Source organism: Rhinolophus sinicus, chromosome X, assembly GCF_036562045.2.
Source record: "Rhinolophus sinicus isolate RSC01 chromosome X, ASM3656204v1, whole genome shotgun sequence".
NCBI classification, from domain to species: domain Eukaryota; kingdom Metazoa; phylum Chordata; class Mammalia; order Chiroptera; family Rhinolophidae; genus Rhinolophus; species Rhinolophus sinicus.
In genome coordinates, this window is record NC_133768.1 from 116,307,690 (window position 1) to 116,334,991 (window position 27,302).

Below are 27,302 nucleotides of genomic sequence, written 5' to 3' on the forward strand. Positions count from 1 at the left end.
TTTTTTCTTAGTTAATGTAGCTAAGCATCTGTTAATTCTGTTGATCATTTAAAAAAACCAAGATAGTGTTGATTTTTTTCCCTGTAGTTTTCTCTATTTTTAATCTGTGCTTTAATCTTTATTGTTTCCTTCCTTCTGCTAGCTTTGGGTTTAGTTTGTGCTTTTTCTAGTTCCTTGAGGTGTAAAGTTACACTGTTGATTTGAGATCTTCTTTTTAATGTGCATATTTACAATTAAAACTCTTAGTATTGCTTTCACTGGATCCCATAAATTTTGGAACGTTGTGTTTTTCATTTTCTTCTGTATCAGATTACCCCTGTGACTTCTTTGACCCACTGGTTGTTAAAAAGAGTGTTGTTAAATTACCACATATTTGTGGATTTTTCAGTTTTCTTTGTGCATTTGTCTTCTGGTTTCATTCCACTGTGATCAGAAAAGATACTTTGTATGATTTTAGTTTTCTTGAATTTGTTAGGACTTGTTTTGTGGCCTTACATGTGGCCTATCCTGGAGAACATTCCATATAGCATTGTCAGGTGTTCTATTTCCTTGTTGATTTATCCATCTGGTTGTTTTATCCATTATTAAAAGTGGGATATTGAAGTCTCCTACAACTATGTTGCAGCTTACTTCTCCCTTCTATTATGTCAAAGTTTTCTTCCTCTACTTAGAAGCTCCGAGGTTTAGTGCATAAATATTTATAATTGTTATATCTTCTTGGTGACACAAGGTTGAACAATTAAGTTCGCAAACTCATCCTAGAAAAAGTGCTACAGACCTCATTGCTGAATATCACTACAGTCACCTTTGAAGTACTCCCCTTGGGAAGCTATGCACCAACGCCAGTGCCTAGTCCACCCTTCAAAGCAATTTTGGAACTCTTTTTCTGGAATGGCCATCAGAGCTGTCATCGTATTAAACTTGATGTCCTGAATGTCATCAAAATGTCTTCCTTTCAATATTTCCTTTGTCTTCGGGTAAAGAAAGAAGTCACTGGGGGCCAGATCAGGTGAGTAGGGAGGGTGTTCCAATAGAGTTATCTGTTTACTGGCTAAAAACTCCCTCACAGACAGTGCCATGTGGGCTGGTGCATTGTCGTCATGCAAGAGCCATGAATGGTTGGCAAAAAGTTCAGGTTGTCTAATTTTTTCATGCAGCCTTTTCAGCACTTCCAAATAGTAAATTTGGTTAACTGTTTGTCCAGTTGGTACAAATTCGTAATGAATAATCCCTCTGAATATATATATATATATATATATATATATATATATATAAAGGTTAGCGGGGGCGGAATGGTGGCTCAGTTGGTTAGAGCACAAACTCTGGGCAACGTGCCTGCCGGTTCTATTCCCACATAGGCCAGCGAGCTGTGCCCTCCACAACTAGAATGAAGTCAATGAGCTGCTGCTCAGCTGCCGGGTGGCCAGATGGCTCAGTTGGTTGGAGCGTGGGCTCTCAACCACAAGGTTGCTGGTTCGACTCCCGCAAAGATCGTGGGCTGTGCCCCCTGCAACTAACAATGGCACTGGACCTGGAGGTGAGCTGCGTCCTCCACAATTAAGATTGAAAGGAAAACAACTTGACTTGGAAAAGTCCTGGAAGTGCACACTGTTTCCCAATAAAGTCCTGTTCCCCTTCCCCAATTAAAAAAACAAAACAAAAACAACTTAAAAAAAAAGGTTAGAAACATCGTTGCAACAAGTTTGTGAACTTTATTGTCTGATGTATAATGTTCTTGGTCTCTTATGACTTTTTTATTTAACGTTTATTTTGTCTGATTGTATGAATTAGTATAGCTACTCCTACTCTCTTTTGGTTCCATTTGCATGGAATATCTGTTTCCATTTTTTCATTTTCAGCCTTACATCTAAACTGAATCTTTGTAGACAGTGTATAGTTGGATCCTATTTTGTTTTTATCCATTCAGCAAACATATGTCTTATGTTTGGGGAGTAATTCCATTTACATTTAAAGTAATTATTGATAGGGAAGGGCTCACTATTGCCATGTTGTTGTTTTCCATGTGTCCTGTAGCTTTTTTGTCCCTCCTTTCCTCTCTAATTGCCTTCCTTTGTGTTGTTTCTTCTTTATAATTTTTATTGGGGAATATTGGGGAATAGTTTGTTTTTCCAGGGCCCATCAGCTCCAAATTGTTGTCCTTCAGTCTAGTTGTGGAGGGCGCAGCTCAGCTCCAAGTCCAGTCACCATTTTCAATCTTAGTTGCAGGGGGCGCAGCCCACCATCCCATGTGGGAATTAAACCGGCAACCTTGTTCAGAGCTCCCGCTTTAACCAACTGAGCCATCTGGCTACCTTGAGTTTCTTTTTTATAGTGATATGCTTTGATTCACTTCTCATTTTCTATTGTGTATATTCTATAGCTATTTTCCTTGTGGTTACCACTGCAATTATATGAAACATCTCAAAGTTATTACATTCTATTTTAAATTTATAAAAACAACCTCAGTTACATACAAAAACTCTGCTTCTTTGCATCTCTACCTTCTTTATATACATCTTATATATTGCATAACCATTAACATAGTTTTATATTATTTTTATGTTTTTGTCATTTAATTCTATGCACCAAAATTACCATAGTATATTTTACTATATTGGTCCACCTATTTACCTTTACCAGAGAATCTCATATTTTGACATAGCTTCATTTTGCTGTTTATCATCCTTTTGTTTCAACTTGAAGGACTCACTTAAGCACATCTTGTAGAGTAGGTCTAGTGATAATGAACTCCCTTAGCTTTTGCTTATTGGGAAAGTTTTCCAGCCTTGTTGAAGTGGGACCCAGTACCTGAGATGGCTATGTAAGGGCAGCTGTGGGGACGCAGGTAGCTTCCTTTCATTTCATCTGTCTTTGTGTGTCTCTGTCTCTCTCTTCATCTCTGTCTCCCCTGTATCCTGCTGGGTTATAAACCCTTCTATGTAGAAAAATTAAAAAGCACATACAACTTTAAAAATAACCTAACTGCCCCACCCTACAGCTTTCTTTGGTTCAGAGTCCACTTTCTAAAGTACCACAGGTGAGAATTTGACCAAATGCTTCACCGCCTCATAACTAAGGGTGACGGACAACTTTCCAGTCTGTCATGGCTGTGTGATTATGGGTGCAAGCCCAACCCTCTTTATTTAGATAATTCTAAAACTTTAGATTCTATAACTTGCAGCTCCAACTGTGAGGTAACAAATTCTAAATCAATTAGTTAGAATCTGAATTTAGCTCTAGTAACTGGGACTTGAAAATCAGTGACTTAAACAAATTAGGTTAAAATTTTTTTCCATCTAAGGAAAAGTCTGAAGATGGATAATCAAGGGCTGAAATTATGTCTTCATGATGTTTTCATAAATTCAGACTCTGTTGATGTTTCTTCTCGGCAATGTTAGAATGGTCATTTTAGCCTTCACAAGATGGCTGCCTGAGCTCCAGCCTTCGCATCTGCCTTCAAAGCAGCAGAGAGGAAGAGAAGGTAAGGGCAAAAGGAGATTGGTTAACTGATTCAGCTCTCCTGCCCATGTTTCTTTGTTATAAAATATGTTTGTATAAGCATTCAGGCACTTTTAGGTGGGAAAAATGATACTCAGATTTTCCTGCTCAGTTCAGCAGAATATAAGGTTGAAGAATGATTTATCTATCCAGTGAGGAATAAGCAGTGGCACATCAAAACACGTTACACAAAGAACACTTAAAATGCAAAGAAATTTATAATAATAACTTAAAGTTTCATGAATTAGGATTATTCCAATTTAAAACACTAAGAAATCAGACCATCACTGAAAACAAAATCAACTTCTGAGGGCATGAAAAAGAACATAAGAAAATGATCATTTCTTGAGTTGTGAATATGAGCTTTATACATACATGAAACCCCGTTTTAAGATGGACATTAATTATTATTCAATGGCAAACCTTGCAAATACAAAATAAAATCCAAATCAGTGGTCATGTAATTAAAAAATTGTCTGCAATAAAGGCAAGGCAATAGACTCAGGTTCTGGCTTGTCAAATATTTCCCACAATAACATTATCTACGGAAGCATCTGGCCAGTTTGTACCTAGTGACTCCTTATGCATGCTGAATGGGGTTCAGGTAAAATGACGCTATGTACAAACCTGTGTACAAAGCTGAAAGAACATTCTCCATCTCCTGGGGGAGTTACCAGTATACAGCAAGAGAGCTAAGGTTTCATATCTTTCTTGCCTTACCATAATTCAAATGCATTTCAGGTTGTGAATTTGATTTTGCCAAATTGAATATGTACCTTGAATATGTACCCTATGGTTACACTTAACACTAATAAAACAAAACTCTAGCTTTGAGGAACTGACACATACCACCCCAGCTATGAGACATTACCTTGTGGGACATAGTGAGGTCACCTTGCTTCCTGAGGAATTTTCCCAAAAGCTCTATGCACCAACTTCTACTTATATCTATTTCACTGGTCACTGTTTAGTCATGTGGTTATCCTTCTTTGAGGGAGCCTGGGAAATGTAGCTTTTTAGCTGGTACACGTTGCTGTCCCCAACCAAATCAGGGTTTGTTAACAAGGAAAAAGGAAAGAAAAGATGTCAGGTGGCAACTCTAACTAAGACAGAAAGGAATTTATCCCCTGCAGAATTGTTAGAAGTATTATAGAAGCAGGTCTAGGCAAAGCTCTCAGAAACACTGCTGCTTAATTGGTCTGATTAACTTCAGAAACCCTGGCTGTGCTGCCATCCATGCCAGTGAAACTGATGACTCCTGCCCAGCTCTTGCCTTTTCCCTATTCACTTCCAAATCAAAGCTTCCATGGGCACATCTTATTGGTGAAATCCAGGTCATAGGCTTGCAAGGGATGCTGGGAAATGTAGCTTAAGAAAATTCTATCCAAAGGAGGTAGGAGTCACAGGAGGGTTGAGTAAGCATATTTCATTGATTCATTTTAAGACATGAATTTTCCCCCCACATTTTCATGGCTCTGAAATCAGCATATTTTTGACAATCAGTGATGACTGTTGGCCATCTGGCAGTTTTGTGATGTGGTTGTTATTGCTTGTATGTACATGAAGTCCCCTAAGATGGAGAAAGTATCTTTATTGAATGGGTGCAGATGGGGTCTCAGTAGCTTGGAAGGAAATCCTGGAGCTGTCAGTGAAGCACTCTCTTTATAAATGCTATTTATCAAAGAATCACATAGGGTGCAAAAACAGCAACACAGACAATGCTGTGTTGCAAAGGGACTCATAAGCGTTCTATAGTAAATATAAAGAACTTCTAGAAATAACTGATTTATTTTGCTTTTTTAATGTATTCAGAAGAGGTCTACACTTCAATAAATATATGAGCTCTTTCAATAAGAACAAAACAAAAAGTCTAAATTAGTAAATCTAATTGATACAATAAAAAAGTAACATAACTATTGACCCAGTTATACCACTCTCAGAAATTTAGCCTGAGGAAAGAACTTAAAAGGAAAAAAAAAATTTTCTATGTATAAAGAAGTTTGCTCAAAGCAGTGTAATTTACAAGGGCAAAATAACCTGATAATAATTTAAATATTCAACAATGACAACAATAAGAGCTACGAATATCTGTTGAAACTTTACTATGTGCCAGGCCCTCAACATACATGATCTGATTTGATTCTCATAACAGCCACGTGAGGTAGATACTACTGTTATCCCCATTTTCTATACAAGGCACAAACATGTGCTAACTTGTCCAAGGTCAAACAGCTAGTAGGCATTGGAACCAGGATTTAAACTCTATGGGTTTATATAGATCCAAACCTGTGCTATGCCACTATTAGAAAACAAAGTATGTTGCAATAATAAATACCCTGCACAGTTCTGAGCAGAAAAATGAAAACAAATTTGTGTATGCACTGTAATCACAACTATGTAAGATATGCATATGAAAGGTTAAAAGTTCAGGAAGTCTGCAAAATATCTAGAAACATGTTGCAGAAAAACATGAATGTCCAGGATGGGTTTCTGGGGACCAGTGGGTCCATTGGCTCTAAATCTTTTTTGGGTTACGGAAACTGTATTAGTTCAGGCTGCCAAAACAAAATACCACAGGCTGGGTGGCTTAACCAACAGAAATTTATTCTCTCACAGTTCTGGAGGCTAGAAGTCCAAGATCAAGGTGCCAGCAAATTTGATTCCTGGTGAGGGACCGACCCCCCAACCCGTGCTGACTTGCAGATGGCCATGTTTTCACTGTGTCCTCACATGGCCTTTCCTCTGTGTGCACACAGAGAGACACAGATCTCTGGTGTCCTTTCCTCTTCTTATAAGGACACTGGTCATACCAGATTAGGGCCCCACCTTTATGACCTCATTTAACCTTAACTGCCTCACTAAAGGCCCCCTCTCAAAATACAGTCACATTGAGGGTTAGGGCTTCAGCATAGGAATTTTAGTGCAACACATCTCAGTCCATAACAGGACTCCTTTGAGAATCTGATGAAAGCTCTATACACCCTTCAAAGGGGACTGTATACATCACCTGGCACAACATTTTTAAAAAAGATTTTTATTAGAATATAGCTAACATTCAATATATTAGCTTCAGGTGTACACCATAGTTATTCAATATTTATAAACCTAAAGAAGCGATCACCATGATAAGTCCAGCAACCACCTGACACCATCCCATGATATCACAATATTATTGACTATATTCCCCATGCTGTATATTACATCCCCATGACTTATTTGTTTTATACCTGGAAATTTGGACCTCTTATTCCCCTTCACCTGCCCCCCCCCCTTTAATTTGTCACTTACAATTAACATTCAGTATTATTTTATATTAATTTATAATAACATAATGGTTAGACATTTATATTATTTAAGAAGTGATCCCCCTGACTAGTCTAATACCCACCTGGTACTATACGTAGTTATTACCATATTATTGACTATATACCCTATGCTTTACATCCCCATGACTATTTTGCAACTGCCAATTTGTACTTCTGAATCCCTTCCCCTTTTTTCACGCACCCCCCAACCCCCCTCCGGTCTGCAGCCATCAAACTGTTCTCTGTATCTATGAGTCTGTTTCTGTTTTGTTTGTTAATTTTGTTCTTTAGATTCCACATATAAGCAAAATCACATTGCACCTGTCTTTTTCTGTTTGACATACTATGCTGAGCACAACACCCTCCAGGCTCATCCATGTTGCTGCAGATGGCAAGAACCCATTCCCTGCCATGGCCGAGCAATATTCCATTGTGTATACGAAGGTCCGACAATTAAGTTCGCGAACTCATCCTAGAGAAAGTGCTACGTACCTCATTGCTGAATATCACTATGGTCACCTTGAAGTACTCCCCTTGGGAAGCTATGCACCGACGTCAGCGTGCAGTCCAATCTTCAAAACAATTTTAGAACTGTCGTCGTATTACCCTTGATGTCCTGAATGTCATCAAAATGTCTTCCTTTCAAAATTTCCTTTATCTTCGCGTAAAGCAAGAAGTCATTAGGGGCCAGATCAGGTGAGTAGGGAGGGTGTTCCAATACAGTTATTTGTTTACTGGCTAAAAACTCCCTCAGAGATAGTGCCGTGTGATGCATTGTCGTGATGCAAGAGCCATGAATTGTTCGCAAAAAGTTCAGGTTGTCTAACTTTTTCACGCAGCCTTTTCAGCATTTCAAAATGGTAAACTTGGTTAACTATTTGTCCAGTTGGTATAAATTCATAATGAATAATCCTTCTGATATCAAAAAAGGTTAGCAACATCATTGCAACAAGTTCGCAAACTTAATTGCAGGCCTCGTCCTCTTTATCCATTCATCTATTGATGGACACCCAGGCTGCTTCCACATTTTGGCCATTGTAAACTATGCTGTAATGAACATGTGGATGCACATGTTCCCTCGAAGTAGAGTTTTGTGTTTCTTCAGATAAATACCATGAAGTGGGATCACTGGGTCCTTCTTTGTCACTTGTTATGGCCTTTGTTTTGAAGTCTGTTTTGTCTGGTATAAGTATTGCTATCTCAGATTTTTGTTTGTTTGTTTCCATTTTCATGAAATATCTTTTTCCCATCCCTTTCTGTCTGTGTCTGTCTTTTGATCTGAAGTGAATCTTTTGTAGACAGCATATGTAAGGGTTTTGTTTTCTTATCCATTCAGCTACCTTATGTTTTTGATTGGAACATTTAATCCATTTACATTTAAAGTAATTGTTAGTAGATATGTAGTTATTGCTGTTTTATTATTTATATTTTTTATGTTATCCCAGAGGCTCCTTAAAGTAGCCTCATTTTTTTTCAGACTCTTTTTTCTTCTTTCTGCTCTGATTGGTGTTTTTTGCTACCTTATCTTCTAAATCACTGATTCAATACTCTGCTTCATCTAATCTACTGTTGATTCCTTCTAATGTATTCTTCATTTCAGTTATTGTAGTCTTCATTTCTGACTGGTTCTTTTTTATATTTTCTGTCTCCATTTTTATGTTTCCTATCTCTTGTTGAAGTTCTCCCTGAGATCACTGAGCATTCTTATAACCAGTGTTTGGAACTTTGCTTTTGGTAGATTGCTTGCTTCCATTTTGTTTAGTTCTTTTTCTGGAGCTTTGTCTTGTTCTTCCATTTGGGACATGATTGTCTCCTCATTTTGGCTGCCTCCCTGTGTTTGTTTCTATGTATTATGTAGAGCTGCTATGTCTTCTGGTCTTGGTAGAGTGACCTTATATAGTAGGTGTGCTGTGGGACCCAATGGTGCAGTCTCCCTGGTCACCAGAGCCAGGTGCTGCAGATGTGTCCCTTGTGTGGGTTGTGTGTACCCTCCTGTTGTAGTTGAGACCTTATTGCTGTTTGCATATCAATGGGAGGGATTGACCCTCAGGCTGATTGGTTGTGAGGACTGGCCATGACTACACTGGAGGAGCTGTGGTGCAGGGGCTGACCCTACGGGGCAGGATGCACTTTAGTGAGGCTCTGGTGCCGGCCCAGTGTTCCCTCTGGCTATGTCATCCTTGGGGGTGGCTGGGTGATGCTCCAGCCCAGTCTCAAGCTGGCCAATGGGCCTGCCATCTCTGAGGCCTCCTGGGAAGGGGACCTGGTGCAGGCCAAGTTCAGCTGCAATCTGTGCCCTGCCTGGGGCCACCTGGCATGAACCACAAAACAACCCAGAGATGGCCACTGCCTGTACTGGGCCTGGAGGTGATTTTGAGGGGCCAAGCCATGAACCAAGGCTGGCTGTCACTGGTGCCGCATTTTGGGCTGCTCAGCCAGAGGTAAGGGACATACCAAAGCCAGATGCTGCTTGCTTGGGTTTTGTGAATCTTTGAGAGATTTTAGAAAAGGCCACAGCATGAACCAGGCAGGCTGTTTATATGGAAAAGCCACTGGAAACAGCTTGGGTGGGCTTGAAAGTTGGGTCAAATGGGGTCTCATGGAATCACCAGGGTGGGGTAAATAGTCTTAGCCAGTTTGATGGAGACTCAGATATGGTGGCTGCCTGCATCTGCATGCAAGGAAGGGGGAGGGCTCAGCAAAGAAATAATGACTTCTGCCAGCTCCTCTGTTTTGGTGAAAGCTGCCCCTCCAGTCCTTCCTCTGAAACCAGACCACTCAGTTCCTCCCCCTATATCCCTGGTGCCTTTCAAGCTGCTGCCCCAGTGCTGGAGCTCAAAGCCAGTGATTCCATTGGTAAGTCTGTGCATGAGCCCTTTAAGGAAACACCTGGGACTCCAGCTGCCCTCCGTCTCACTCAGCCATAATCTCTGCTGGTTTGCACAACCAGAAATTATGGGGACTTCTCTCCCCAGCACTGGAACCCTGGGCTGGGGAGCCTGGCATGAGGCTGGGACCCCTCGTTCCTTCGGGGGGGGGGCCTCAACTGCTGAGCTATCCATCCCAGTTTTTAATGGTCACACGCAGGAGTGGGACCAGCCCATTCTACGTCTCCACCTCTCCTACCAGTCTTGAGGTGGCTTCTTCTGTATGTCTTAGTTGTAGGGCTTTGGTTCAGCTAGACCTCAGGCAGTTCTCAATGATGGTTGTTCTGTAGTTTCGTTGTAATTTTGATGTGGTTGTGTGAAGAGGTGAGCACAGTGTTTACCTAGTCTGTTATCTTGACCGGAAATTCTCACCTTCCATAACTTTGCACACAATTTCAGGAAGTTCAGACTCCAGGCCACCTTCCTCTTTTTGCACATGGAGAAACAGAGGTTCAGAAAAGGCAAGTGATTTTCAGCAGGTTAGGAAAGAGCCAGGTCTCCTGATTCCTCATGCAGTGCTTGCCCTCCCTTACTTTGCATTCTATTAGGCCTGGTAGAGCAACCATCCAAGGTGACCCCAGCACACCACAGGTCCTGTGAACAGGGTGAAGGAAGACAGCCACTTCTTTACATGAGATGCTCACGTGAGTTAACAAGGCTCTAGCTGTAACTGACAGCAAATGGGATAGATTTCAGTGCTTCCAACTAGTCAGGAGGTTGGGAAGAAGCTGCACCAACTTCAACATCCATCCACAAGAGGCCTGAGTGTGAGGAGATAGGGGAGCTTCTGTTCCCACTGAAGGACAAAGGGAGGCTGAAGAGGCACAGCCTTGAACTGTTTGGTGGCCTTAACAAGGCACTGTCCTTTTAGCTCTCAGATTCCTCACTTGTACACTGCTCAAGAGTTGGCCTCTTAGGTTTCTCTGAGAGTTCTTATAGCTCTAATATTCCGTACTTCTACAATTCTGGGACAGGAGCCATGGAGAAAATATCAGTTGAGGCATTTGGGTTCTAGAATTATGGGCAAAATGTGTTTTTTCCCCCAAAACGTCTTGTAATGGTATAATAGAAGTAGCAATAAAGAAAATGTAGTTTAAAGAGATGAAAAATCCCTAAAAAGAATCTGAGAAGACCCCTCAAATACTTAAATAGTTATTTAAACAAAAGTTCCAACATAAATATTTCCTTTATTTCTGCTTCAGGCCTATCCTCAAGTAAGGGAGGTAGCTGGTAACCTAAATAATGGCATCAGGAAATGAAACAGTATTTATAATGGGAAATGCTGTTTAATTTTAGGCAGAGGGAGTGGTTCCAGAGAATCATTTTTGTTTTATTTCATCAGTCAACGCCACAAACCAGTGTGGGGCCTTCACTTGGGCCACCTTTGGGGAACACAAGAAACAAAAGCAGGGATGCTCACTGTGAGCTGGAAGCTGAAATTTCAGGAAAATTATTCTACCTTTGCTCCCCACAAACAATGAGGCCTTGAAGGGCTGCGCTGTTTCTCTGCTTGCAGGGCCCACACCTCGTCTGCTGTGTCAGTGGTCTCAGTTTCTGTCTGGGGAGAAGAAAGAGGAAGAGTTGCTGCTAGGGGAGCAGGAGTGAAAGTTGGTGTTAAGATGGAAGTGTCAAACAGGCAAGGGAGATACAGCTCATAAAAACCACCACCACCACCACCAGCAGCAGCAGCAGCAGCAGCACCTTTATTGGCACAAATAACCCCTTCAGTCCCAGTGGCTAATGGGCTAATTGCAAGCACAGGAGTAATGCCAAAGGCACAGCATCTGCCCTACTTTCCGACGAACAGCCTTAAACAGCACTGCCCTCACCTGGTCAAACACATGTATTACAACTCAGGCACATTGTTTCCCTTTTTTTGCCTTCATTCCTTTTACTTGGGTTCTTGGTCTTTCATCTCTGAGAGGAAGTGGATGGAGGGAGGAGAAATCCTCTCTGAGAAATTGTAACCATAGTGCAACACTTCTGTGGGTTTTCAGCACAAATTCATAATTCAAATCTGAATGAAAATGTTCCACCCAAATATGGAATATTTATGAAAATTGAGTTTATTATTATAATGACATAAGCATCATTCCTATTATTTTAGGTAAAATTTATGAGTTCTTGAAAATAAGGCTATTGATATACATGAAATGAGATTACTAATCTCAATATCATCTGTTATAAATAAAGGAAATAATTTTAGTTCTACTTCTGGTTATAACATAATATGTTTATCCTGGGATGTTGTTCCCTTAGTGTTAATTTTTTCTCTGTTTATGCTGAAAGGTATCATAGATCAAGTGTCACAATATATACGTGCAGTTGAATAAATGATTATCAGTCAACCTCCATGTCAACACCTCCCCCCCACCCCCCGTCACAGAAGAGAACACTGTCAGCACTCCCAAGGCTCCTGAATTTTCTCTTCCTGATCTCAGTCCCATTACCCCCCAGAGAGGAAACACACATCCTTACTTTGGTGACCACCCCTTCCTCGCTTTTCCTCATGGTTTCATATCCTACATATGTATCCTCAAATGATATAGGTTAGTGTTGCTGTTATGTGAATGGAATCATTGAATATGTGTTGTTTCTTGCTTCTTTCATTCAATGTTCTATTTATAAGATTCATTCTTATTCTGTGTGGTGGTACTTTGTACATGTTTGCTGATGAAATAGTATTTCTTCAGATAAATATGTGAGAATGTATTGATCTAGTTCATGGAAGTGGAAATTGGTGTTGTTTCCATATTTGGAACAGAATGATAACAAAAATACTGTTCACAGGGAACAAGTTGATGGTTACCAGATGGAAGGGGGTTTGGGGGGCAGGGTACGAAAGGGGACGGGATTAAGAAGTACAAATTTGGCAGTTACAAGATAGTCATGGGGTATAAAGTAAAGCATAGGGAATATAGTCAATAATATTGTAGTGACTATGTATGGTGCCAGGTGGTAACTAGACTAGTCAGGGTAATAACTTAAATAATATAAATGTTTAACCACTGTGCTGTACACCTGAAATTAATATAAAATAACATTGAATATCAACTGTAATTGAAAAATTTTTAAAGGGGGGGGAAGGAAGGGAAATAAGAGGTCCAAATTTCCAGGTATAACACATATAAGTCATGGGGATATAATGACTCATTATATAGTCAATAGTATTGTGATAGTGTGAAACAGTGTCAGATGGTTGCTGGACTTATCATGGTGATCACTTCTTTAGGTGTATAAATGTTGGATAACTATGGTGTATACCTGAAACTGATAAACTATTGTATGTTCACTATTATATATATTTTTTTTGTCGATGGTTTCTTTTGCTGTGCAGAAGCTTTTAAGTTTCATATAGTCCCATTCATTTATTTCAGCTTTTACTTCCATTGCCTTTGGAGTCAAATTCATAAAATATTCTTTGAACCCAAGGTCCATAAGTTTAATACCTATGTTTTCTTCTATGCAGTTTATTGTGTCAGGTCTTATGCTTAAGTCTTTGATCCATTTTGAATTAATTTTGGTACATGGTGACAGATAGCAGTCCAGTTTCATTCTTTTGCACGTGGTTTACATTTTTTTATTTTTATTTTTTAACAAACATATTTTAGGGTTTCATTTATTTATGTATTTTTTAATTGGGGAAAGGGAACAGGACATTATTGCGAACAGTGTGTACTTCCAGGAATTTTTTACAAGTCAATTTGTTGTCCTTTTAATCGTAGTTGTGAAGGGCACAATTCAGCTCCAGGTCCAGTTGCTGTTGTTAGTTGCAGGGGGTGCAGCCCAACATCCCTTGTGGGAGTCGATCCCCTGGCAACTTTGTGGTTGAGAGCCTGCACTCCAACCAACTGAGCCATCCGGGAGCTCAGCGGCAGCTGAGGTGCTGTGTTCAGTCTTAGTTGCAAGTCGCGGAGCCCACCATCCCTGGTGGGACTCGAGGAGTCGAACCAGCAACCTTGTGGTTGAGAGCCCACTGGACCATGTGGGAATCGAACCAGCAGCCCTCAGAGTTAGGAGCACGGAGCTCCAACTGCCTGAGCCACCGGGCCGGCCTGTTCACTGTATTTTAATAAAAATCTTTAAACAAGAACTTTCCGGAGCACACACAAAAAAGTTGAAGGGGATTCAGGGGTGCTGAAAAATAGGTGTGAAGATGAGGAAGGTCTGTACTACCTCGTTTCCCCCAAAATAAGACCTAGATGGACCATCAGCTCTAGTGTGTCATTTGGAGCAAAAATTAATATAAGACCCAGTATTATATTGTATTATATTATATTATATTATATTATATTATATTAAGACCTGGTCTTATATCATATAAGGGCCTGTTTTATATTATATTATATTAGACCTGGTCTTATATTAAAATAAGACCGGGTCTTACATTAATTTTTGCTCCAAAAGATGCATTAGAGCTGATGGTCCGGCTAGGTCTTATTTTTGGGGAAACACAATATAGTTTATTAAGTGTGCAATAACATTATGTCAAAAAATGTACATACCGTAATAAAAATACTTTATTTCTAAAAAATACTGCTCACAAACCCTTACATGATGCAACTAAAGGAGTACTTTTTTTTTTCTTTTTTTAAAGATTTTTTTTATTGGGGAAGGGGAACAGGACTTTTTTTTTTAATTGGGGAACAGTGTGTACTTCCAGGCCTTTTTTCCAAGTCAAGTTGTTGTCCTTTCAATCTTAGTTGTGGAGGGTGCTGTTCAGCTTCAAGTTGTTCTTCTTTCAGTTTTAGTTGTGGAGGGCACAGCTCAGCTCCAGGTCCAGTTGCCGTTGCTAGTTGCAGGGGGCACAGCCCACCATCCCTTGCGGGAATCGAACCGGCAACCTTGTGGTTGAGAGGATGCGCTCCAACCAACTGAGCCATCTGGGAGCTCAGCGGCAGCTCAGCTCAAGGTGCCGTGTTCAATTTTAGTTGCAGGGGGCACTGCCCACCATCCCTTACGGGAGTCGAGGAATTGAACTGGCAACCTTGTGGTTGAGAGCCCGTGGTCCAACCAACTGAGCCATCCGGGAGGCATCTCAGCTCAAGGTGCCGTGTTCAATCTTAGTTGCAGGGGGCGGAGCCCACCATCCCTTGCGGGACTCGAAGAGTTGAACTGGCAAACTTGTGGTTGAGAGCCCACTGGCCCATGTGGGAATCGAACCGGCAGCCTTCGGAGTTAGGAGCACGGAGCTCTAACTGCCTGAGCCACCGGGCTGGCCTAAAGGAGTACTTTTAAGTGCATATAATTAAGAGAGAATAGCTGAAAATTAATGAGAAAAAGGTAGAGAACAGCAACATATGAGGTTTGATAAAAGGACAGGTGTGAATGTTTAAATAAAATAAATTTATTACAGTAAAAGACACATTGCCATTAATCCTCCTCAAAATACTCCCCCTTCCTTTGAACACACTTATCCCATTGTTCTTGCCACTTTCTGAAGCAGTTCTGGAAGTTCTTTCGTGTCTTTACTTCATCCTCTATCATGACGCTTCGTGTCAAACATTGCTTCTAGTATACGGCAATTTCTTCTGTCAAATAAAAACATTACAGTGTGTCTTCATCCACCTTAATCATCAGATCTGGCACCATGCAACTTCTGGCTCTTCCCCAAAGGCAAGATGATTCAGGACATCGAGGCAGCCACGGAAGCACAATTAAAGATACTCACAAAACAAGACTTCCAGAACTGCTTCAGAAAGTGGCAAGAATGATGGCATAAGTGTGTTCGAAGTGAGGCGGGTATCTTGAGGGGGATTAATGGCAATGTGTTTTTTACTTTAATAAATTTTTTTATTTAAACATTCACTGTATTTTTTTTTATCACACCTTGTATGCTCAAGGAAGGTAGAAGGAAGTAATAAAGGTAAAAGAAATCAGTGAAAGAAGAAAAAAGCATATAATAGAAAGGATCACGAAACCACAAGTTGGTTCTTTGGAAAAAGAATAAAATTGGTGAAACTCTAATGAGATTGGTCAGAGAAACAAGGGAGAAGGCCACCAATATTAGGAAATAAAGCATAGAAATAACCCACAAAACCAAATGGTCAAATTTAACATCAAGTGGTAGGACAAACTGACAAAAGAATATCCTGATGTCATACCCCAAGGACAGCACATCATCACCTGCATAGCATTCCTGCCCAACGTATTTAACCTGAATATAATCAGAGAGAAGCAATAAAAAAACCCAATTCCAGAAGCTTTCTGAAGAACATCTGGACTGGATCTTCAAAATGTCAATGTCATGCAAGAAGAAAAACAATCTGGGAAAATGTTCTAGTTTAAATGCCACTAAAGAGCATTGACAACTGAATGCAATGCATGGACTTTATTTGGAAACATGATTCTTAAAGATCAGGTACAAAGAACAATATTGGGACAATAAAAAATTTTGAGTGAGGATCATATAGTAGATAATTGTATTGTTTCAAAGTGAAATTTTCTGAGTGTGATAATTGCATTAGTTGTGTAACAGACCATTCTTTTTCTTAAGAGATATATGTTGACTATTTAGGGACAATAACCTATAATGCCTTCAAGTAACTTAAATGATTGCGAGAGAGGGAGAGAGAGAGAGAGAGAGAGAGAGAGAGAGAGAGAGAGAGAGAGAGAGAGAGAAATGGGACAAAAATTTTTTTTTTTAATTAAATTTATTGGGGTGACAAAAATCTTAATGGGTGAATCCAGATGAAGGATAATGGGTGTCATTTGCAATTCCCTTGCAATTATCGTAGTAAGGACATTTTCAAAAGTAAAACTTGGGGAGGAAGAGGATATTGTGGACCATTTTATTCTAATCAGTTTGAAAACTTAGAAAAAGTGACCAATGTCTAGAAAAACATAACTTGCCAAAACTGACTCAGGAGGAGGCCAGCCCGGTGGCTCAGGCAGGTGGTTGGAGCTCCGTGCTCCTAATGCTGAAGGCTGCCGGTTCGATTCCCACATGAGCCAGTGGGCTCTCGGCCACAGGGTTGCCAGTTTGACTCCTTGAATCCCGCAAGGGATAGTGGGCTCTGCCCCCTGCAACTAAGATTGAACACGGCACCTTGAGCTGAGCTGCCTCCCGGATGGCTCAGTTGGTTGGAGCGCATCCTCTCAACCACAAGGTTGCTGGTTCAACTCCCTCAAGGGATGATGGGCTGCACCCCCTGCATCTAGCAACGGCAACTGGACCTGGAGCTGAGCTGCACCGTCCACAACTACGATTGAAAGGACAACAACTTGACTTGGGAAAAAATCCTGGAAGTACACACTGTTCCCCAATAAAGTCCTGTTCCCCTTCCCCAATAAAAAACAAAACAAAAACAAAAAACTGACTCAGGAAGTAATAGCTAAGCTGGATTGTTCTGTAACCATAAACAGATACATCAATAGTCAAAACGCTTTTCACACACACACACACACACACACACACACACACACACAGAAACTGCAGGCTTCCCCCCACTGAATTCTAACAAACATCCTAGGCATAAATGTTTTCACTTTCACACAAACTCTTAGAAAACAGAAAAAGAGGGACACTCCTTAATTCATTTTGTGAGGAAGGAATAACCATAATAAATCCCATCAAGGATAGTTTGAGAAAGAAAAATAATGGGTCAACCACAAACTCACAACATAGAAGCAAGAATCAGAAACAGAATATTGGCAAACTAAATCCTACAAGATACAACAAGGAAAGTACATAATATGTCATGACTAAACTGGGTTCATCGCAGGAATACAAAATTGATCTAACTTCAGAAAATAAGGTAGTAAAATAGTACACATTAACAGATACAGGAGAAAATTATGATCCTCATATTCAGAAACAAATAATTAGTAAGTATAAATATCCATTTGTGATGTACTCTATACTTTTCTTAAGAGTTGGGACAATTGAGGTATAATTTACACAAAAGATCTAGAAATGAGTCGTTATAAATGCATACTGTTCCAGAACCACCACCAAAATCAAAATACGGCATTTTCATCACCCCCCAAATTTCTTCATGCTCTGAACCCCTCCTCTCAACCTGCCGGCCTTGGCAAGCAGCCATCAGTCCCAACAGAGTGGCTCTCTCAAGAGTGTCACAGAATGGAATCATGCAGTAGGTAGACTTTTACATTTGGCTTCCTTCACAGAAAGGGACATGTATGGGACTTCTGGAGGTGCAAGGCCCCTTTTCTTCACCTGGGTAGGGTTACATGGCTTGACTGCTTCATGATTATTTGTGAAACTGTAAGGTTATGCTCTCCGCAGTGGTGTGTAGGTAGAATATGTTTTACAAATACAATTAATGTTTAATTTCATATCATTTACCTTGTAGATCTTCATAAGGGTTATTTCTGAAATAGCCATGGTTATCCTTTAAAATAAAGTGTATGATTATTGAAAAGTCAGGACAGCAGTTACCTCAGGAGGATTAGGGACGGGAATTGATTGGCTTGGGGCAAACGGAGGGTTCCCAACTTACTGGCATGTTCTCCATCTTCATCTGAGTGGGACACTATGGGAACACTAGTAAACACTCTCTCCTCAGACAGGCAAGAAGAAAGTAGCCAAAGAAAGGAAACCAATGAGAATAGAGCCCACCGTTCAATCAACCTTGGAGACAGAAATCCACGGTAATCAATGCCTACTCTGAAAAGAGTGGGAGCAGGGAGCAGAGCAGTGCTACAAGATCTGGGAGGAGACAGCACGCTTCTGCCCCTGAGGCAGCGGAGGAGGGGTGCACCCCAGAGCTGGGCCTCCAGGGGTGGACTGCAGACTCGCACAGCCATCAATCACCTCCGAGGGCAATAGGCGTGCAAGCCCGAGATGGCTCAAGGTCCTAAAAGAAATGCCTTTCAGCCCAGACTCAACACTGCACACACGACGCAGGACAAACCCTTCAAGAATTCCATGAGGAAATAAACCTTTATTTCAAAAATAAACTTTGATGTTGTTTGAACTTTGGCCCTGACTCCGAGCCTAGGCTGAAACTGCGAGAAAAGACCTGCACTGTTTTGAAAGAAACGATGGGAGAGTTCAGTGGAATGTGAACAGATTTTCAGCCTCTCATGCTCAGGTCCTCTGTGGATCCCCCTTCACCACCAGTCCCTCCCCCCACACCTCACCATCATGTTCTCCCTCCCTCCCCCCTCCTTAGGATGAGACTATAATTAGGAACAGTCACATGTTGCACGCAAGGGTTATGTTATTTGAACATGCTTGCTTTACTGGGGAGAAATCCTGCTGGGCCTCTCCCTGACTACCCTACTCTGGACCTAACAACCACCACCCCTGCCCTGCAAACTCCCGTCTGCCCCCAAATCCTAAAGCGGTCAGGAAAAGTCCTTAATCTTCCCGGGATGGGCTATGTCCGCCACATGGCGACATGTCCTCTCTGTGCTTGATGTTAAGGCTGGATTTAGGTAATAAGCATGCCCACGTCTACAAAATTAAAAGGGGCTTCTGAGACAGGTTAGGGCTCTGGATTAATTCGGGGGGAAAAGACTGGACCTGAATAACTGATGTCGCAGCTTTAGCGAGCACCCAACTCTGGTTAGACGTGTGGTCAGCCCTCCCACCACAGTAGGAAGTTACACAGCGGCATAGTGGTAACAGCCAGACGCAGGCTTTAGACGGACACCCACTGTTCTGAGCTCAAGTCCCCGTCTCCACTGCTGGCTGTGTGTCTTGGGCAGGTTACTCAAACTCTCTGCACCTTGGTTTCCTCACCCATAAAAAGGACGAGTTTCTTGAAAAACAGAAAATGAAAACATGAGCCACAGGTTGGGAGACACTGTTTGCAAAACACGCTTACTGTAAAGGACTTGTAGCTGAAAGAGATAAAGAACATTCAGTATGCAACAGTACAAAACCAAACAACCCAATAAGTAAGGAGCAAGACAAAACAAAACAAAACAAAACAAAACAAAACACCCAAACAGACACCGTGCTCAAGACGATCACGGACGTCCACTAAGCTGCTGAGAAGATGTTCAACCTCACACGTCATTCCAGAAACACAAATTAAAGCCACAGTGTAATACCACAACATACCTATAAGTGCGGTTAAAATGAGAAACAAAACAAAACAAGAAACAGACAATGCTGAGTGCTGGAGAGAAGGAGGACGACTAGGACGCGCACGCATTCTTGGGGAGAATGCAAAACGGCACAGAAACTCTGGGAAACAGTTTGCACATTTCTTGTCGAGTTAAAAGTACGCTTACCAACCAACCAACCGACCAACCGACCGACCGACCGACCGACCGACCGACCGACCGACCGACTGACCACTAGGCTTACCCTTTGCTCTGGCAAGCTAACCCCGAGACATTTACCCAAGAGAAATGAAAACTAACGTTCACCGAAAACCTGGATGCAAATGTTCCTAGCAGCTTTCTCAGCTGCTCAGGTGACTGTACGTTGCGGCTGGCTGGACGAGTACCCAGACGTTTCTAGGACTACTGGACACAGGGTCTGAGGTGGCATTGATCCCTGAGGCATCAAGTGTCACGATGGGGAGGCCTGTTCGAGGGGGGTTTGTGAGGCCCTGGTAATACAAGGAGTTGGGGATAGAGACTGGTTCACAGTGAGCCGACCAGGTCCCTGGATCAGCACAGTGGTCATTTCTCCAGTCAGCAAGTTAATAATTATAAGTGACACACTTGGCGGTTGGAGCAGTGACCCCCGTGGGGTCACTGGTCTGTGGGGCAAGAGCTAGCATGCTGGGGAAGGCCAAGTGAATCCGCCAATGCTGGCCCCACCCGGGGCCAAGATGGTGAATCAAAACCAATATCCGATCCTGGTGCGCATGGGGGGTGGGGTAGGGGTCTAGCAGAGATCAGTGACGTTATTGGAGGCCTGTAATACGCAGGGGAAGAGGAAGAGGGAGAACCCCCGGGACGAAGAGAGGGAAGAAGTTCTGGGATTCTCTCTAAGGGGGAGAGAGGGAGGTCTGGAAGGAGGGAGGAATGGAAATGGCCAGAGGGATGCTGGAGGCTTCCACTGGGTGGATGGGTAATGTTTCCTAGGATGGTGGTGGGTACAGCAGATTTTGCTGTATCCTCCGTTGTCCATTTTAGCGTGTCTGAAACAGCACACCCTGTCTTTAAAACTCAGTGGGAGAAGTGGGAGAGGGCATTGTACATGCACAGGCAGGGATGGGGGGGCACGCTTGAGGAGGAGGATGGAAGATTTAGAGTGCACCCCAATCTCCCTGCTGGGTAACCTTCTCCATCAGGCCCAGAGAAATTGGGCCTTGGTGCCAGCAGGCAAGAGGTGCTCGGACACCCCAGGCCTCTCTTGCAGATCAGCCAGAGTAGGGTTCAGGAGGGAGAGCAGATGGGAAGACAGAAGAGTATGAATGGGAAAGGAAGGAAGAAGGTAGGGAAGGAATGGAGGGCTGCTGGAGTAGAGATCGGGTGGCAAGCCAGGGAAATTCTAACAGTGCAGGGCCTTGTGGAAACCAAGGGAGGACCAGTCCCCAGATATCAGGACTGCTCAGCTCAGGGAAGCTGGGAAGCAGTAGTTTCGGGAAAATTTGAGGGACAGCTGGCGCCTTATCCCCCCCACCCGCTGCCCCCACCACCACTAGTAAGCGTTGGCTGTACGACCTTCCAGACGTTTGAAACAAGTCCGAACATACACGTATGTGCATTCTCAGACATTACCTCGGATTGATTGGGTTTTTTAAAACTTACGAATGTGTATCCAACTCCATCGTCCTGCGACTTGCTGTATGCGGTCACGAGGACGCCTTTGACACCTGTGAACACGGACGGCCTCATGCGTTCCTTCTGACTGCCGCATTTGCATCTACTGGACACATGTGCCACGTTGCATATATCCGGTTCCTTCCTGATGGGAATTTAGACTTTTTCGCGTCACCCACATCCTTGTGCCTGTGTCCTGCTAACGCTACACGTACCAGCGTGTATCCCGATGTAGCCGGCAGCGGACTTGCCCGGTCGTAGAGGGAATGGACGCTTTTTTCAGTTTTAAGATTTTCCGCTCAAAGCAAGGGCTCCGGGGCAGGACTGTCGGGCTTCAATCCTGCCGCTGATGGCGACAAGACGAATGGCCTTGGGCGGGTGGCTGAACCTATCAGTGCCCGTGTCGTCACCTGTGAGAGGGCGGTAATAGCCGGTACCCCAGTCCTAGGATTGTCGTGAGGATGCGTTAGTATTTAGTGCCGGACAGCTAGTACGTGTGGTGTACGTTGCTTTTCATGGATTCTGATAAATCACCCTCTCCGAAATGGGTCCTCCATGCCGCCGTCCGCAGCCGCCGCCTCCGCCCCACCCACCCCTCCCCACCAGCGGGGGGGGGGGGGGCAAAGCATGAGTTGGCTCCTAAACTCCCCCCCAAAAAATGGTTACGCTGGGCTCGCTCTTTGATCCTCGCAGATGCGTGTAAACATTGATTTATGGTTTTAGTTTGCATCTCCGGTATCAGTGATGGTGAGCATCTTTTGGGGCGTGCACTGGCCGTCGTGATTCCCTCTTCTTTGAATTGACTCAGAGTGGGGGCGGGGCTGAGGAAGGGGGGCAAGCCCCAGGCTGCCCGGCACAGCGGGCAGCCGGCCAAGTTCCCTGAGCACACTGCCACGGGCCGACTTGGTCACCCATCATGACGGTCATCGAGTCGCGACAGAGATCGCACAGCCCGTAAATACGACCACATTTGCTCTCTGGCCTTTTACGATCCCTGACTGCGGCGGGCTTCCCGCGCCCATTTTCCTATCGGGTGGTAAGTCTTGCTGAGCAACAGGTTGGCCGATCCTGTCTGCGCTAGGTGCTTCACCTCAATGCTGACGTTTCATCCCCCCCCGAGACAGGTGCCGCCATCTCCCGCCTTGGACATGGGAAACCAAGGCTCAGTGCGGTGACTCTAGCCCGGAGAAGGGGGCGGGCAGGAAGTGATGGGACCAGAGCCCGACAATCACACTCCATCATCAGACGGGCTTCCAACTGCGGCTGAGCCGACTCCCGTCGGCGCGAACCAGGGGCCCTCCACCCTATTGGCTGGGGCCTCGAGGCGGGCCTATGCGGGCAGCTGGTTGGCAGCGACGGACCAGTGACAAGGCCGTGGCACGGCGTCGGCGCTGAAGCCGGCTGCCGTGTGGCGCCTGTGGTGACTGGCGTGCCTCAGACGGCCTCGGCGCTCCTTCCGCACCACCGCCACCCGCCACCCGCCGCCTGCGCAGGCGACCGTCTCCCTTGAGCCGGGCTGCGGAATCGCGACATGAGTTCCTCCGATGACGAAGGGTCTGTTTGGGGAGCGGGGTTCGACCCAACGGGCGGGGAGCCGCCCGGCGGCCGCGAGGCCCGCCCCACAGCTCCGCGAGGCCCGCGACTAGGCCTTGATCTGGGGGCGCCGCAGAGCAGTGAGGGCTTCGCGTCCGAGCCAGAAGGGGTGGAAGCAGAAGGGCAGGTGCTTTGGGGCCGCGAAGGCCGGCCTGGCTCCCCGGCCGACGTCCAGGGGCACGTCCTGGGCTACCTCGCTGACGAGGCGGCCACGGCCGTCCTGCAGCAGCTGACCGACCGGGATGTCCTGGGCGTCCGCAGAAATCCCTCACCAGAGAGCTGCTCCACGGAAGTGTCCACCGTGTGGGTGGACCTAGATCCGGGTCCCAGTAGGAGAGGCGTGCGGGCCCAGAGCTGGGTGGGATCGCAGCCCCTGCCATCCGCCATCGCCCCGCGCCACCCCAGGGGGCCCGAGAGAGGCCGGCCCTGGGTGAACCCGAAGAGAGGCACCAAGAATAGGTCGAACCGCACTGTGGGTCGCCATCGGCCCTCCGCGGAAGGCCTGGTCGGGCCCATTTCCGACTCCGAGTCATCGGATGAGATCGAGAAGATGCAGCTGATGAGGGTGACCGTTAGCCGCAAAGGAAGAGGCGTGGCCCAGCAGCCTCGAGGGTCCCAGGGACACCCCCAGGCACCCGAGTACCCACGGCCGGGAGAGCTTCCTTCACGTGCCGGGCCCTTTCCTGTCCTCCGCTGCCCGGGGACTCACCTCGGCTGTGGAAAGGCAGGCTGTTGGAGAGCAGGACACCTCCTCCTCTAAGAAAATGCCAAGTGTGGGCTGGGGGAAGGCGGAGAGCAGGCCCAGCTACCTGGGAGCTGCTGCCGCAGGTGGCCTGCCGGCCATACCCTGGAGGAAGGTGGCCCAGGAGAAGAGATCCCCAGGCGGGGGCTCAAACCTTGTCCTGGGGAGAAGCTTTCCCTCCTGGGTGCAGAGAGTCCCGGCGCCTCCCCTGGAGCCAGTCACCTTCCCCACAATCTCTACCGTCCCACTGCTGACGAGGAGCAAGAAGTCCTCCTGGGCCCCTTGGGGACCAAGCAGTCCAAGCACACGAGCGCTTGGAAGAAGTCTGCGGCCAGGAGGACCAGGGAGTCCGAGCCGGTGGTGGAAGGAGATAAGGAGCCGAAGGGAGGCCCAGTCCCAAGGGGCCAGGTAAGTATCAGGCCCCATGCTCCCTCTGTCTGACCCTCAGGGGTTGCCTGCCGTTGGGCGCACTCCGTCTTGAGGATGCCAGATTGGCGGGGTCTCAGCAGGTGCAAACCTTAAGTGAGCCAGCCCCTCCACGCATGTGTGGCGTGGCGTGCCCATGCCGTGCCACGCCGGGCAGCATTCTCTACCCCTGGCACACTTCCCGCCTCCTCCACCAGAGAGGGGTGGGGTGGGAGGGCTGGGGCAGCTGATTCAGGTGAGGGGTGGGCGGGAGCCGGGGCTGAAAAGCACAGGCAGAAAAGCTTGCGTGTTTAGACCTCTGGGCCTCCGGATTGCTACTTCCTAGCTGCTCCCCAAGCCTTCCTTCCTGGCAGGGGGCCTGGGATCCCTCAGTGCCCCACTGTTGTCCCTGGCTCGGCTCTGCCTCCTGGCCACGGGCTGACCGAGAGAGAAAATGCTGGTGAGGTCAGCCTCTGAATTCTCTTCCTATTGCGTGCCTCACCCCAGCCCCTAAACACACCCACGTGCTCACATCCCGAGGCCAAATCCGGTATAACTTTCTGTTTTAGCCTCCTGCAACCAAGCCAGGGCCGCCTGGTGTATACCTGTATCGTGGAGATTTCAGCAGTGGCGACTTCAACATCGGAGCCCCGTAATTCCAAGACGCTGCAGCTCTTGGCCCTGAGCCAGGGCAACGTCTTGCCCAGAGAGCCCACACCTTCGGGTGAGTCCTGTGGGTTTCCCAGGAGTGGAGGGGAGAGGGGTCGAGGAGGGACCTCTGTCTCGGCAGGCTCTGCCGGGGCTCAGTCTTGCTCCCTGCCTCCGGAGACAGCTTCTCCCACAGGAACGGGCATCGACAGGCGGGCCTCAGGTCACCTCATCTTCTGCATGGGGTGTGTGCGCAGCGGTGATCCGTGGCACAGCTCCAAACTGCACCTCCAGATGGAGAGTTCCAGCAGATTGGGGCCCTTTCTGATAAGCCATCTTTGGCCACGGGGCTCGTCCCAGAGGCTGGCTGTGGCTTGCAGCTCTGCCAGCGCCCAACCCAGAGCCACGCACAGTCCTGGGGACCACAGCCATAGATGGGCTGGCCCTGGGGAGCAGCAGCAGAGGCAGGCCCAGAGAGAAGGGGTAGCTGATGGGCAGAGCAGGGCAACTGGTTGCCAGCAGAGGGTGGTACTGCTTCACATCAGGCCCCGTCAGGCCCCCCCTTAACCCCGGCCACCTCCCTAGGCACTTTGGAAGCTGGATGTTGTGTTCTTCCCCTCTCAGGTGACCAGGAATTACTTGACCGTCCCCCAAGAGTGGAAAGGCGGCAGGAGCTGCCACCTGGAGCAGAGGGCTGTCCCCGGGTAATGCTTCCCCTGGCTCCTAGAAGTGCAGGCCCAAACTAGACAGTGCGATCCGTGTCGGGGTTACACTGACGTGTGTGTCCGCCCCCACGCCCCCCATCCTGCACCTCATGCAGGCCGCGCAGCTCCTTTCCACGGAGCAGCGGGTGCCAGTCTAGCCCCGGGGGGGGGGGGGCGGGGCGGGGAAGGAGGGGGGTCGAGGAGAGAGGAGGCCCGAGTATACTAATCATTTCTCCTTCTGCGGTGTCTGCTGGCCTAGTGCCCCGTGCTACAGAGAGAAGTCGACGAACTTAAAGAGCAGATTGGTATGAGGGGCCTCGGGCTGGGGCAGAACATGGGGTCTTAGTGCAGAGGCGGGGGTGCGGGCTGCAGGTGCAGGCGGCTTCACAGGGACCGAGGTTCCCTGGAGCCTGCAGCCCGCTGGGCACGTGAAGCTAGGGCTGTGTGCAAAGAGCAGCATGTTGTCTGAAGTGCACGCACACTTTGCCAGCGAGAACCAGTCCTGGAGATGTCTTTCTGTTAGGACGGTTAGCGATGCCTCATTGAATCTCCCTTTAACTGCTGCTTGGCATGGCTTCCACGGGTCTTGTTGGTTTGTTTATGTGACAAGTTCCAAATAGTTCTGATGTGCCCCAAAGCTTGAGAACTACTGGCACAGTTTGTCTTCTTTGAACAGTATTGCCATGTTTAATTCGGGTGGTGGGCGAGTGAGTCGGGCCCAGGGCTCCTTGGGTAGGGGCTGGAGGGGTTTCAGGTCGCAGGGCTGAGGCAGTTGCCCACAGGGACAGGGGGGCGGGCTTCTCTGCGCCCGAGTTAGGAGTGCCCACTTGTGCCCCTCTGTGTTTCAGCGTCCATGCAGTCCCTGACTGACAAGTTCCACAGCCTTTGAAGTTGAAGTGAGTGTTACACACCGTACCCCCTTCCCACGGGCGTGGCGTGGCGTGGCGTGGCGGTGTGTAGGAGTGCTGTGGGCTGGCCCTGGCTGGAGGCTCTTTTCCCTGACTCTGCTCTGTCTGACAGGTTGAGCCCGGCATGCATCTTCCGACAAGAGGAGCAGCTGTTCCCCCTTGGAGCCAGCGAGCTGCGGCCAAGCTGGTCCCCTCCTGTTCTACGTCAGCCGGGGCTTCCTCTCCCCCTTCTGTGGCCTCCTCCCTACCCCAGTTCACAGCAGTTTCAAATTAAAGTACCTCTCATATTCTGCGGTCTCTCCTGGGGGTGTGTGGAAGAGGGGCTGGGGGCGGGGCGGGGCTGGGAGCCGCCGGGTTTCAGAGCCTTTTCCAGAACAGCACCTCTGGCATCCTGTAATGGGCCTTCTCTCTGTGGGAGTCTGGGCGGCCTCTGCGAGGAGCCCTGCAGTCAGGCTGCCAGTGTGCCCCGGGCCTGGGTTCTGTGTGCCTCTGCCTGGCCCCACCAGTACTTCCTCCCTTTCCCCTGCAGGCCCTCTTTGGTGTTCTCGCCTGATCTCCACTTTGGGGGGTCTCATGGTTGCCATGCGTCACCCCATATTGTTTCCCTTCCCCTTCAGTAGGAACTCATGACCCCTTCCCGAGCCCCGCGCCTCTCCCCTTCCCACACTGCGGCTCCCGTCCACCCGGCTTTGCTGTCTGAGCACCCTTGATCTCCCTTGGCTGACTGCCACCACCAGTGGCTGTCCCCGCGCCTGCACTTGGACAGGTGTTAAAGGGCACAGTTGGGCTCGCCCTTCCCCGCCCTCCTCAGGCCTAGTCCCGTCTGTGGAGCCCTCCCCCTGGTGCCACCGTGCATCCAGGAACCTGCGGTCGTCCTCCTC

The 27,302-nt window shown here is 46.4% G+C and overlaps 1 protein-coding gene across 1 annotated transcript; it reads left to right on the forward strand.

Annotated features, from left to right (window-relative positions):
* The first annotated feature begins 22,952 nt into the window (after nt 1-22,952).
* Nucleotides 22,953-26,686, forward strand: LOC109455959 (uncharacterized protein CXorf49). Its single transcript, XM_074323334.1, is given in 9 exon segments — nt 22,953-23,596; nt 23,598-24,001; nt 24,034-24,164; nt 24,731-24,813; nt 24,848-24,885; nt 25,434-25,513; nt 25,773-25,818; nt 26,362-26,409; nt 26,534-26,686. Coding segments are annotated over 8 exon segments (1,467 nt in total). The 3' UTR covers nt 26,403-26,409; nt 26,534-26,686.
* The last annotated feature ends 616 nt before the right edge of the window (nt 26,687-27,302 follow it).